The 13,818-nt window shown below is 53.8% G+C and overlaps 1 protein-coding gene across 2 annotated transcripts in view; it reads left to right on the top strand.

Moving 5' to 3' along the window:
• The window catches only part of DPP9 (dipeptidyl peptidase 9), a 44,131-nt gene that overhangs the window by 15,252 nt on the left and 15,061 nt on the right, over positions 1-13,818 (top strand). For both annotated transcript variants that reach the window (XM_063109539.1, XM_063109540.1), the window contains exons 6-14: positions 1,073-1,246; positions 1,324-1,492; positions 2,257-2,370; positions 4,614-4,742; positions 6,164-6,225; positions 8,170-8,270; positions 9,385-9,562; positions 9,770-9,932; positions 12,933-13,012. In XM_063109539.1, coding sequence (XP_062965609.1) covers positions 1,073-1,246; positions 1,324-1,492; positions 2,257-2,370; positions 4,614-4,742; positions 6,164-6,225; positions 8,170-8,270; positions 9,385-9,562; positions 9,770-9,932; positions 12,933-13,012 — 1,170 coding nt within the window. The remainder of the gene's footprint in view (positions 1-1,072; positions 1,247-1,323; positions 1,493-2,256; positions 2,371-4,613; positions 4,743-6,163; positions 6,226-8,169; positions 8,271-9,384; positions 9,563-9,769; positions 9,933-12,932; positions 13,013-13,818) is intronic.

Raw genomic sequence — 13,818 nt, 5'->3', positions numbered from 1 at the left:
GCTCAGCCAGTGAGCTAACCAGCCATCCCTATATAGGATCTGAACCCGCAGCCTTGGCGCTATCAGTGCCACACTCTCCCGAGTGAGCCACAGAGCTGACCCTTCTTTGAGAAGTTTTATATAAAAATTACCTTCTGCAGGCTAGCTGGTTAGCTCAGTTGGTTAGAGCACAGCCTTTCAACACCAAGATTGTGGGTTCAGATCCCTGTACAGGCCAGCTGCAAAAAAAAAAAAAAAGTACTTTATGCAGATAATACACAATCTAGGAAGAATTCAAATATGCTGTGTGTAAATCAATCTAGCTAATCTAGAAGGCTTTCTGCAAAGCCATACTGTTCCATTGAGTCAGACATACCAGAGTTTATATCCTCTGCCTTTAATGAAACCAACCACGTTTTTACTTGATCAATGTCCTGTAAAACCACTTTTCCCATGTCCATTTTCAGAAAGCGCACATTCTCATAATTTGCAGTGGAGAGGTACCATCATTGGTCCTTTGTAACAATATTATTTTTCTTTGTCCCTGTTGTCTAATACCTGGTTATCAGAGATATGTTAATTATACATTTGCTTTGGTCAACATCGGGATGTCACCCCATCATAAGTCGGGGAGCATCTATGTGGGTATTTGGTGTTGGGTGGGTTTAGATTGAGTGCTCTTGGTAGGAAGGGGTGGTGAACAGGGTGGGAGAGTAGGGGATGTGCACTGGGAACCAGGAGAGAGCACTCAGTGCTGCGGGGACTGCCACCCCAGCAGCCCTGTCTGCCTTGCAGAGATTTGGTGGGCGAAGGGCTCAGGAAGGGAGGAGGCTTCAGGTGGGCCCTGGCAATCCTTCCCCACCACTGCCTCAGACGGTCAGCCAGTCCTGCTGTCCACCCTCGCTGCCCCCTCTTAGGCCACTGAGTTGGGAGGGTGTGGCTGCCTGTTCTGCTCAGCACAGAGAGTTCTCTCTGGCATGGCCAAAGTCACATTTCCCCGAGGCATGCCTAGACTGGAGGATTTCTGCCCTGGTGAGCCCCAGAGCTCGAGGCCTCCTCTGCTGATGCTGTGGCCCGTCCCATGTGTCCTCAGGCCACGCCCCAGCACGGGGTCTACTCCCGGGAGGAGGAGCTGCTGAGGGAGCGGAAGCGCCTGGGGGTCTTCGGCATCACGTCGTACGACTTCCACAGCGAGAGTGGCCTCTTCCTCTTCCAGGCCAGCAACAGTCTCTTCCACTGCCGCGATGGGGGCAAGAACGGCTTCATGGTGAGTCCCGTCCCAGCAGGGCACGGAGCAGTGCGGGCGGGCACCTGCCCCCCTGAGCCGGGCCTCTCTGTCCTCAGGTGTCCCCCATGAAGCCGCTGGAAATCAAGACCCAGTGCTCAGGGCCCCGGATGGACCCCAAAATCTGCCCCGCCGACCCTGCTTTCTTCTCCTTCATCAACAACAGCGACCTGTGGGTGGCCAACATCGAGACGGGCGAGGAGCGGCGTCTGACCTTCTGCCACCAAGGTAAGGCCAGCGACATGGCCAGAGCCCAGATAGACAGAGCCTGCACCCCCGGTGTGGTGCAGCGGCCAGGCTGGGCCACTGCTTCCTGTGGTGGCTGTTGTAGCCGCCATACCAGCTTCTAGAAGAGCGTCGCCCCCATGGCCAGGTATCCTCCTGTGCCCTGTTCCCACCAGGTTGCCCCCCACCAGCCTTGCAGCAAGTCCCACCATGTCCCTACCTGGCTGTGGTTTCCCTCTGTGGGAATCAGCCCAGCTGGGGCACTGAGCTTCTTATGCATTCTGGCTCTTTGTCCCCTTCCCACCACCACCTGTCCGTCCCACCTCATCCAAGTGGAGCTCAAATCTCACCTGCTTCCTTGATTCACCTCATTCCAGTGTTCGACGGAAGCGACCCCGTCCTTCCTCAGATGTCTGCAGAAGTCTGTGACATGGCATCAAACCATGGGTCCTTGTCTTCCCCATCCCACAGCCCTGTCCCCTCTTTCTAAACCTGGTGTCCAGACACATTTTTAGTTGGTGCACCTGGGGGGTGCTCCTGGCATGGAGTGGGTAGAGGCCAGGGATGCTGCTCACCTGCAGTGCCCAGGACGGCCTCAGCCCAGATGACAGCCTGGCCTGATGTCCACAGTGCTGAGGGAGAGACACTACTTTGAATCAGCCCTGAGTTCCTCGGTTCCTTCTGTGCTCTCCCAAGAGTTCCTGGAGTGCACCTCATTGTTAGAAGGCTGGTCATCTCTCACCTGCGCCCTCTCTTTCTCCTTCCAGGTCTATCCAATGTCCTGGATGACCCCAAGTCTGCGGGGGTGGCCACCTTCGTCATTCAGGAAGAATTTGACCGCTTCACGGGTTACTGGTGGTGTCCCACATCTTCTTGGGAAGGTAGGTCCCTTTTCGTTTTTTAAAGATGCTCCTCCCCGTGCTGCTTTTCTTCGCCAGAATTTCAGTCTCCATACTTCTCTGTTTCTTCCTTCCTTCACCTAAGATAATCCCTGCGATCTTTGTAGATCAGCTCGGTAGAGAGCTCTTCTCAAACGACTGTAGACGTCCCTGTCGCATGGATGTTTATTTAACTAGTTCCACATTCACGGACCCTTTGGTTGTATCTCATTTGGGGTTTCGGTTTTGCTTTGGTGTTATAAACAATACTGTGATGAACATCTTCATACAAACATGTGGGTAACATGGGAGGATGTCATGGGTCTCAACTGGGGTGATTCTGCCCCCCAGGGGACACCAAGTGATGTCAGGGCACATTTGTGGTTGTCATGACTGGAGGGTGCTCCTGGCATGGAGTGGGTGGAGCCCAGTGACACTGCTCAACTCCTGCTGTGCCCAGAACAGCCTCACCCCAGGGAGTGATCCAGCCCCAGTATGCACAGTGCTGAGGGGGAGACCCTGCCATGGAGAAAATTCCTAGCTGTGCAGCCACTGAGTTGAGGTCACTGGCATCTTCAGTTGTGGTGGACTTTGCCTGCAGTTGGTGAAAGAAGCCAGATCTGCAGGTTCCTTTGTGTCTGTTTGGTCCCCATAGGGCAGGGGTGTGTGTCTTAGCCTCATCCTTCTTCAGTCAAGCTGCGTCCATCTGTGAAGGTTTGGGAGGTTGTTTCCTGGGATGTGCCAGGGTTGGGATTGAGATCGCTTTGTATTCACGCGCCCCTGCCAAGATTTGCCCCACTCCAGGCTCAGCCAGGTCCCCACTGCCAGCTGATGGCTCTGAGGCCTTAGCATGTCTGTGCGTCAGTGCAGCACATGGTCAGCAGGAAAGCCAAGCTTCCCGAGCATCAGTCACTTCCTGGCCACCTTCGCAGGCTTCACAGAACCCACCTTCTCCCTCTCCTGTGGCTCACCATGTGACTTTACATCGTTACCTTTTAAAGTAAATTTTATTTTTTTGGCCGCTGGCTGGTGCGGGAATCTTGACCCTGGGCCTTGGTGTTGTCAACACTATGCTCTACCAGCTGAGCTAACCGGCCGGCCCTCACCTTTGATCGAAGTTGACTTGAAAAGAACTCTGTGGTCCCAATATCAATGGAAAACCCGTACTACCTACCACTTAGAAGGCAGCCATTAAAATCGCATGATGGGAAACACACCAGCACCGTGTGGTTCCAGCTGCTCTCAGGAAAAGGGATTCATTGCCACAGTGGAGCGGTGTCTGAGGCAGGCCGGTACCTGCCGACACGGGACCAAGACAGAACTGCAGAGATCACTGTGGCCTTCCCCTTCATCTGGGCCGTGGTCTTCCAGCATGCTGTGATGTTTCTGGAGATGCCGCCATTGGCTGTCTTAGACGACTCACTGAGCGGCAGGTCCAGAGCCCTTCTCGGTGGCCAGGAAGGGATGGAGGCTCTGTCCCTACCATGTCAACATGTCCGGTTGGCCAGGCTCCTTCTCAGCTGTTGCCATGCAGTGGTCGTTTACTTCTCGTGACAATTTTTATTGTTGTCCTTCTTTGACCATGCCACATGTATTAGTCTGCTCAGGCTTCCATAACAAAACACCACAGACTGGGTGGTATAAACAACAGAAATGTATTGTCTCACGTTCTGGAGGCTGGAAGTCTCAGATCAGGGTGTGGACAGGGCTGGTTTCTCCTGAGGCCTCTCTCCTTGGTGTGTAGATGTTGTCTTCTCCCCATGTCCTCACATGGCCGTCCTGCTGTGCATGTCTATGTCCTTACTTCCTTTGCTTATAAGGACACAAGTCCTACTGAATTAGGGCCCACCCCAATGACATCATTTGACCTTAATTCTCTCTCTAAAGGCCTGTCTCCAAACTCTCATTGTGATGTACTCAAATTTAGGACTTCAACATATGAGTTTTAGTGGGGGACCCAGTTTGGCCCATAATGCCCCAGATGGCCACCTCCTGTGCTATTTCATGCTGTGAACAGCTCTTCTCATTTTCATCCTACAAGTAAGGAAACAGGCCCAGAGAGGATAGCTGACTGGTTTAAGGTCGAACAAATGGCAGAGCAAAAGTTTACAGGCCTATGCTCTCAACGTTAGGCTCAGTCATGGCAGAGTAGGGACCCCCCATAGGCCTGAAGGGGGACGGGGATGGTAGGGTGGATGCCGTACTAGTTCCCAGTGTCCTCAGCAGCTCCCCCTGTCTTCTCCAAGGTTCTGAAGGCCTCAGGACGCTGCGAATCTTATATGAGGAAGTCGATGAGTCAGAGGTAGAAATCATTCATGTTCCTTCTCCAGCGCTGGAAGAGAGGAAGACAGACTCGTACCGATATCCCAGGACAGGTGAGTGCCCGGGACAGGTGGGCACCTGGGACAGAGGAATGCTCGGGACAGGTGAGCGGGGCTTAGTCAGGACTGGTGAGGTGCACTGTCCCCCACGCCCTTGGGCTGTGCATGTGCACACTGAGCACCTGTGGGAGGCAGGAGTCTGCCCTTTGGGGGACACCCCCTCTCCCAGCTTATGTAGGCCTCAGGATCATGCAGCTCAGAGGTCAGCAAACTGGCTTTGGAAATGGCTAGAGAGCAAATATTTTAGGCTTTGCGGGCCAGACAGTCTCTATTCCAACTGTTCAACAAAAGCCACCATAGACAGCACATAGGAGAATGGGCACGGCTGGGTGCCAATAAAACTTTATTGAAATTTGAATTGCAAATGATTCAAATTTGAATTGCATATAACTTTCCCATTAGACAAAATATCATTCTTCTGATTTTTTTTTTTTACCCTTTAAAAATGTAAGAAGGCTTTTTAGGTGCATAAAAACAGGAAGCAGGCTGGACTTACTTGGCCAGTAGTTGGCCGAGTACGCAGCCAGACAGGACCATGGTGAACACCTTTCCATGTGCCGAGTCACACCCTGGTCATTTCTCCAGCTTCATTTCACTTTTGTCCTGTCCTGTTCGGTTACTTTTTGGTCCCTCTGCAGAGCACATGTGTTTTATTTGGCTCAGCAAATATTTTAAACTAACTCAAGAGACATTTAAGAATTGCCAGATTCTGCCTTCCGGCCTGCTGTTTACAGCCTCCTTGGAAGCAAGTAAGAGAATCATTATTGCTGACTTTAGTGAGTACCTCTGTGCTGTGCTTGCTGGACAGAGGCTTCCCAGGGGACATTTCCAATCCCACCACAAATGAGCAAGTTGGTCTTTTCCCCAACATTTGACACATGAGAAAACCAAGGCTCAGAGATGTTACCTGTCTGGGGTGCTAGAGCCACATGGGCCGGAGGTGAGATTTGTCATAGATCTAACTGACAAAGATAAGCATTTTCTGCTCTGCCATGGCACGAGATGTCCAAACCTTTTTGCGCTGTCAGTGGTTTTATTATGATGTATCTTGTCTTTGCAACCAGCTCTCAAGCTCTCCAAAGGCAGGGACAGTGTCTTCTGCAAGTCTGTGTCCCCCACCACCTCCCAGCTCCCAGCATGGGGTCTGACCTATGTTTTAAACAATACGGTAGATGTCACATCACTATCAAGAATATGGTCCAGGCCAAAAGTCAGATGGTCCCCACCTGGAAGACTTTGCACCTGTGCTGGGGAGTGTGATATACCTTGGAAAGACCTTTGGACACCCAGCTTTTCCCCCATGCTCCCCTGGCTGTGCCGCCTCTCTGTGGGCATCACCAGCCTCAGCCCCACACATCTGCTGTCAGTGCTTGGGTGACACCTGCCAGGCGCTCAGCTTACTTTTGTTTTTGCAGGCAGCAAGAATCCCAAGATTGCCTTGAAACTGGCTGAATTCCAGACTGACAGTCAGGGCAAGGTAAGGGAACCTGGTATGTCCCAGACAAGCATCCAGATGAAGAGGGAGGGGCCAGGTAGACAGCCAGGCAGGACCAGCAGGCCATTTGCCTCCATCGTGGGGCAGGTGCTGCCCTTGGCCATGGCTAAAGGTGATCCCTTCATCCCCAAGTCTCCATCTGTGAAATGAGTCACGGTGAGCCTAGCCTCACCTGCTTCCCAGGGTGGCTGTGGGACTCAAGGTGATACACCAATGAATGAGCTTCAAGCATAGCGGCAGGGTGTGTTCAAGCCTCACAGGAGGGTGGGACTTGCAGGACCAGCAGTCCACTCTGTCCAAGCTTCTAGAACAGAGAACTCTGTGGCACAGATGTCTCAGGGACCCCGACCTTGGACGGGGCAGCTCCCCCATCCCAGCATTTTGGGCAGATCCTCACAGGTCACTTTACTGGACCTCTCAGTTGCTGTGGGATGGGCATTGTTCTGGATCCTTCTCTCAGTCACCTCCTAGACATCGAGGACAAGGGGTCCTCTTCACCCAGGGAGGTGGCATGTGGAATCCCACATCCATGAGGTGGCATCAGGTGGCAAAAGCGGTCATCACCCCGAAGCCAAGCAGTCACTAGTGAATAATCTGTGACCGCGTCCCCCTAGGCTCCTGCCCCAGCCCAACACCTCCCGGTCTGTCGGGTCTCTGCCCTCCCTGCGGGTGCTTTGATTGCGGAGTGCTAGTGAGCTCTCTCGGGAAACTACGTATCCCACAAGACACAGAGGGGTTGGTGAAGTTCAGCTTGCAGGCCGAGCCCTGGCCAAAGAAGGTGCGGCAGAGAGGAGCCATTGACCAAGGGGACGCCAGGCGTCCAGAGAAGACCCCACATGACAGAGGAGAAGAGCTGGGACAAGCTGAGGAAGCACTTGTGTCCTCGTGCAAGAGTAACTTCTCACATCATATAACATTTCAGGGGAGATGTAAGATAAAATCTGCTTATTTTCATAATCTGGGGGGGTCGCGTTTTGTTTTCAGGATGATGAGCCCTCACCAGACCTCTTTTGCACTCTTGACTGGAACATTCTGGCAGATTTTAGGCGGATCTGCCATAAGCTGCACTGCTGGGGTCCATGTGAAAGCCCCCACCAGGCTGTTTCCAGCAGTTTCTGGCCCTCTCAGATGTGCGGGGTCCTGAGGTGGGCGTGAGTTGTGCCAGTCGGACAAGGCCAGCGGACGGGGGGCTAGCACCACTCGAGTACCAGCATGGAGTCCCCGCCTTCCTTTCTCCCTTTGTTCCCCTGGGTAGATGCCACACCAGCCCCATTTAGGCTTGAGGAAGCCACAGTGTCTGGCGGCTGTGTTTTTCCAAGGCCACCTGGCTGTATGGAGACAGCCACACCAGAACCTTTGGCTTTCAACACCAGCTGGGGTGCCCTGGTTGGCTCGCCTGACCTGTCTGCCCCCGTTGGGTGACTATAGTAGTTTCTTAGGGCCACCATAGCAAAGTAGCACAAATTGAGCAGTTTAAACAACAGAAATGGCTTAAACAGCAGAGATGTATAATCTCACAGTTCTGGAGGCTAAAAGGCCAAAATGTAGGTGTCGGCAGGCCGGTTCCTCCTGAGACTGGGAGGGAGCATCTGTTCCAGGCCTCTCTCCTTGGCTGGTAGATGGCATCTTCTCCCTTTGTCTCTTCATTCGACAGTATCCCTGTGTGCTTGTCTGTGTGCACACCTCTCCCTTCTTTAAAGACACCAGTCACACTGGATCAGGGCCCACCCTGCTCTAGTATGACTTCATCTTAACTCACTACATCAGTGAGCCCCTTATTTTCAAGGAGATTACATTCTGAGGTCCTGGGCAGTAGGACTCCAACACAGGAATTGTGGGGGAGGGTCCCAACTCAACCCCACCCAGCACCATCTCTAGGCAGCTCGTGGGTGGCGGGAACGTGACCTGATTCCACTTCCCTTTCAGATTGTCTCGGCCCAGGAGAAGGAGCTGGTACAGCCCTTTAACTCACTGTTCCCGAAGGTGGAATACATCGCCAGGGCCGGGTGGACCCGGGACGGCAAGTAGTGAGTATCTCCATGTGATGTCACCCTGGGCATTCACATTTGGGGCCCGGGGACCCTGGATGGACCCTCGAATCCGTCCCCCCAGCCTTTCTTGCCATCCTGTCTGCTCCCGAGTCTTCTCACAGTTCCTCAACCAGAGCAGGGCTCAGCCCACCTGCCTCCCTTGTTTCCGAGGACTCCTAACCTCAGCCAGTTGGGGGACAACAAACTGGGCTTCTATATCCCAGTGTGGGTACCAACGGGTCATCTTGACCACGTTTCCCAGACGGGGCCTCAGACCTGAAGAGGTGATTTCCGGTGGCCCCAGGCCCCAGGTCATAAGGAGCACTGAGTCCCCAAATAGCAGTCCTCCCTTACTTACTGTTCCACCCTCCTACCTATGTCAAGGAGAAAAATCTCTTTAACACCTCTCTATACCAGGGGCCCCAAACTGCAGTGGCCAGATTCAGCTCACCACCCATTTTTGTGAGGTCTGTGAGCTCAGAATGGCTTTCAAATGATTGGTGGGGGGAAGAGGGGAGATCCAAAAAAGAAGAATATTTCATCACTTGTGAAAACATATGAAGGTCTAGAGTTTAATCCCTGCAGCCACAAGAAGAGAAAAGAAAAAGCTAGTCTTATGAAATTTACATCCTGGGGTCCATACATAGTTGGTTTTTTAAATTTTTTTTGACCAGTAAGGGGATTGCAACCCTCCGCACGGTGTTATCTGCACCACCCTCAGCCAGTGAGCGCACCTGCCATCCCTATATAGGATTCAAACCTGCGGCCTCAATGCTACCAGTGCCGCACTCTCCCGAGTGAGCCACGGGGCCAACCCTCTGTACATAAAGTTTTATTGGCACACAGCCACGCTCATTCCTTTACGGGTTATCTATAGCTGCTTTCTTGCTACAACAGCACAGTTGGGTAGTCCCGACAGAGACTGGCCTGTGAAGCCACAAATATTTCCTACCAGACCCTGTTTTATAGAAACCATGTGCTACCCCCTGCCCCAGACACTTACTGGGTCCCCTTCACAGCAGACTTCAGGCTTAGCGCCTCAGGCAGGCCGCAGGCTGCGATTAGGATTTCTGAGGTCCTCTGAGGCCTCCGGCTTCTCATCTTCTCTTAGTGCCTGGGCCATGTTCCTGGACCGGCCCCAGCAGTGGCTGCAGCTTGTCCTCCTACCCCCAGCCCTGTTCATCCCAACGACCAAGAGCGACGAACAGCGGGAGGCCTTCTCCAGGGCTGTCCCCAAGAATGTCCAGCCATATGTGGTTTATGAGGAGGTCACCAGCGTCTGGATCAACGTAAGGGGGGGAAGTGATGGGTGTGTCCCAGGAGTCACGCTGTACCCTACCCCCAGTTCCCCAGCTGGGTGTGTGGAAGTGTCCCCAGGGCTGGGCCATCCCCAGCCAAGGAGAGAGGGAGACCAGGTGGCTGGTGAGCCTGGCCAGCATCCCAGCCTCAGCCACTCCCCACCTTCTGACTGCATCTCCTCTCTTCTGTCCCAACAGGTCCATGACATCTTCTATCCCTTCCCCCAATCGGAGGGAGGGGAAGAGCTCTGCTTTCTCCGTGCCAACGAGTGCAAGACCGGCTTCTGCCACTTGTACAAAGTCACTGCAGTCTTAAAACCCACTGGCTATGACTGGAGTGAGCCCATCAGCCCCAGGGAAGGTGAGCAGAGCCTGACAAGTGTTCCTGACTCATGGAGTTAGTCACCAGTGGCTCAGTGACCCTGCCACTGCCAGAGCATGCCCCTTAGGGGAGAGAGCAGGGATGAGTAAACCTCCCTCCCACACAGCTCATTCATGACCTGGCAGGGATCACAATAGCCGACTAGTGGCTTACTCCATTAGCGGTTATTTATTGAGTACCATTTGCCTGATCAGGGGTTGGCCCTAAAGTTGTATCTGGCCCACCAGCTGCTTTAATCAATAAAGTTTTATTGGCACACAGCCATGCCCATTCGCTTAGGGATTGTCCGTGGCTGCTTTTGTGCTACAACCGTAGAGTTCAGTAGTCACTACAGAAACCCTGTATCTCCCAAAGCCACAAATATTTGCTCTCCGGCCCTTCACAGACAGTTGTTGACCCCTGCTCCGTGGATATAATTGTGAAAAAGGAAAAAGAAAAATCCCTGCTCTTGTGGAGCATTTTAGTGGAGGGGACAGGCAGTAATCCCAAAACAAGCAAAGCTGCTATCTCAGGAGTGATGAGCATGAAGGGTGAGAGGCCTTCTTTCTGGAAGGGGAGGTTAGGAGGAATCTCTGGGTGATGTGCCATGGAGCAGAGACCTGGAGGAGGTGACAGAAGGAGCCACACGGTGCGCTCCAGGCCAAGGGCACAGCCCATGCAAAGGTCCTGAGGCAGGACCATGCCTGGTGTGTTGGAGGAACAGCAAGGAGGCCCATGTAGCTGCAGCAGAGAGAGGAGGGGGAGAGGGAGGTGGCAGGGCAGGGAGGGGACAGGGCAGGTCGTGCAGGGCCTGGTGGGCTGCCGGGAGGACTTGGGCTTTTACCCCAAGGGAAACAGGAAGTCATTGCTGTTAGGTGGTTTGAAATGATGCCTCTGGCTGCCATGGAGTGCGGGCTGAGGGGCTAGGAGAAGTAGCAGGCCTGGGGTCCTGGCAGTGGGGCTGAGCCGTTCCAGTGGATTCGGTGCTGCATGTGCCATGACTCCTGAGCCAACACAGCTTGCTGGTGCAATGGGTGTGGGGTCTGAGAGAGGGATGTGGGCTGGGTGCCTGGGAGGTGTCCAGAGGTCCAGTCTGAGGCAGAAGGCTCTGAGAGGGCCCGTTTTAGGAGAGAAGAATCTGTAGTTGGCTTTTGGATGTGTTCAAGTTAAAGTGTCCAGTAACAGAAAGTCCACAGGGGCTGGTTCCCAGGCCTAGAGTTCCTGGAGTACAGTAGATTCCAAACGGGAGCATGAGTCTCCTTGCTCACGGATGGTTTCTCAGCCTTGGCACTGCACAGAGCACCAAAGGGGCACGTCTGGTAGAAGGGCGGTGTGGTCTGAAAGCTCACTCGGGCTCCTCTAGGTTAGAGGTCTCTGCCTGGGCACTGTGGCCATCGGGGTTGGATCACTCTGCGGTGGGGCCGTCCTGGGCACTGCAGGTGCTGAGCAGCGTCCCTGGGCTCCACTCACTCCATGTCAGGAGCACCCCCCCGTCGTGACAGTCACAGATGTCTCCAGACATGGCCCAGTGTCCCCTGGGGGGCAGGATCACCCCAAGTAAGCCCAACAGTTTAGAGGCAGAGCCACAGACAAGAGTAAGTCAGCCACCAGAGCAAGGGACAGAGACCCAAGGGAGGGTGGCGTTCAGGAGCCAGGGGAGAAAGCACGTTGGCAACAGGCAGTGCCACAGTGGCAGCCAAGGAGGACATGACACGCTGTGACCGTGGACTCGGGCTGTCAAGGCCGTCCTCATGGTCATCCCTTGGGGCGGATGCAGCTGTCACAGCTGGCCAAGCTATCTCCAAGGAGAGCTTTCTATGGCTCATTGGAATTTTGTTTTTTGGTGTATTGTCTGTGTGGTGGAGCCACCACCCCCTAACATGGGAAATTTCACTTAAAAATCCTCATTCCTGCCTCCTGTTGAAACACGAGTGAGGAGCAGGCAGAGGCAGTGTCAGGACGAGACATACGGCTCTCACTGCCAGGGCCACAGACCAGGGCAGGGCTGCGCAGATGTTGAGGGCAGGACCCTTGGGGCCTGAGAAATGTGGGCTCGAACCCAGAGGCCTCACAGAAGGTGGGGCGGCAGCAGAATGAATTGGGGCTGGGCCGGCCTGGGGCGGGAGGCTGTGGTCAGTGGGTGGCTGGCACAGTAGGGCTCCCCAGCCTGCACGCTCCTCTGGGGGCAGGAGTATTGGTCATGGGCTGGGGTGGGGGCAACTCTGTCCTCTAGTCTTGTTGCAACAAGGAACTCTGCCCAACCTCTACCCCAGGAAAAGGCTACGTCTGCTCATCCTGTGCTGTGTGTGGGCAGGAAATGTGTCCCTTCCATGATGCATGTTTGCAATAGTTTCCTTTAAACCTGAAAGGATATGAGAGAAAGATGAGCTATCACCAGTAAACTGTCTTTATGCCTTTCTAATATGTGCCAACAAACATCCCAAGTTATTATTTACCTGGTGAAAAACTGAAAGCGAGGTCTATCCCCAGCAGAAAAAAAGAAGGAAAAACCTATCATGTAGGCACAGCCGGGCCTTTGCCTGTAGCCAGGATGCTTTCATCAAAGTCTGGTTCTGAAAAATCCCATCATGGCTCAAGAGGTCACAGGCCTGGGCCTGGCAGGTGGCTTTTTGTCTCCTGTGCTGCACACCTATATGTTGTTTGACCTTGGAACGGTTTTCACATTAGGAAATTCTGATACACATCTAGATGCCTGGTTGTTGCTGAGAAGTGCTGGGCCTGCCATCCACATGGCAGGAACTTGCCCCACAGCCCCCGTGAGTGGTCTGACAGGTCCCCACCTTGTCCATGGCTTGGGCTCAGCCAGCCCACCCCTCCCATCATCCCTCTGGTCTCTGTTCCTGTCTGAGTTTGCCACAAACCCAGGTTGTGGCAGCTCTGTGGTGAAAGTTTGCTTGGGTGACACTTGGCCTCGGTGGCTTTGGGTCCCTGCTATTGCTTCCTGGGTCCCTTCACTTCTTTCCCTTTCCTTACTTCCAGATGAATTTAAATGCCCCATTAAAGAGGAGATCGCTCTGACCAGCGGTGAATGGGAGGTTTTGGCCAGGCACGGCTCCAAGGTACCAGAGTCTCCTCGCAGCCCTTCCCTCCGCCCTGCACGCACGTGTGTGTGTTCACGCATGTGCACGTGCGCACACCTTCCAGCCCCTGCAGGTCTGTGGCTTCTCTCTTTTCTCCCATGCTCCTCCACTTCCCTCTCTGTTCCTTCCTCACTGCTCAACACACCCACGGGCTGGGGGGCTCTGTTTCTGACCAGCTGGAGAGGAAGAAGCGTGGCAGTCCTGAGCCAGGATCCCGGTGGGGAGGGCCTAGGCCATTCTCTCTGCTGCCTGAGGGCTTCAGTTCTCCTCCTCCTGCTCCAGAAAGCCACCTTTGCCCAGTAGCACAGTTTGTCAGGACATTCCTGCCTGCAATAGGATTGTCATGCAGCTGCCGACCACAGCCCATCCCACACCAGCCCTTGGGAAGTTTTCAGACAAAAGGTACAGCTGAAGCTCTCCCCAAAACCCCCGGCATAAAAATGCAGCGAGACTCTGCCTCTGACCGAGGTGTCTGCACCAGGATCTAGTTCCACAGAATTGCAAATTTTTTTAGAGGGACTCCTTGATCTAACTTCCTGGATCCCTACCTCACACCAAAACAGATGCCTCCCAGACCAAAGACTTATTTGAAGAATGAAACCCTCCATGGGGCTAGCAAGAGCTGTAGGTGAACATCACGATAGCCTGGAGGTGGAGAAGCCAGTGCACCCCTACCCAGGGCTGGCAGGAGAAGGAGAGCCTGACACCCCAGTCAGCACAGTTGGGGCAACAGGGCTTAGCTTTTCTGGGGGCAGAGGTGCTGTGTGTGTTAAGTCCATGTGCAT

The sequence above is a fragment of the Cynocephalus volans genome, chromosome 10 (assembly GCF_027409185.1).
Source record: "Cynocephalus volans isolate mCynVol1 chromosome 10, mCynVol1.pri, whole genome shotgun sequence".
Taxonomy (NCBI): domain Eukaryota; kingdom Metazoa; phylum Chordata; class Mammalia; order Dermoptera; family Cynocephalidae; genus Cynocephalus; species Cynocephalus volans.
Note: the sequence above shows the minus strand (reverse complement) of the source record. Positions and strands in the feature narration are given on the sequence as shown.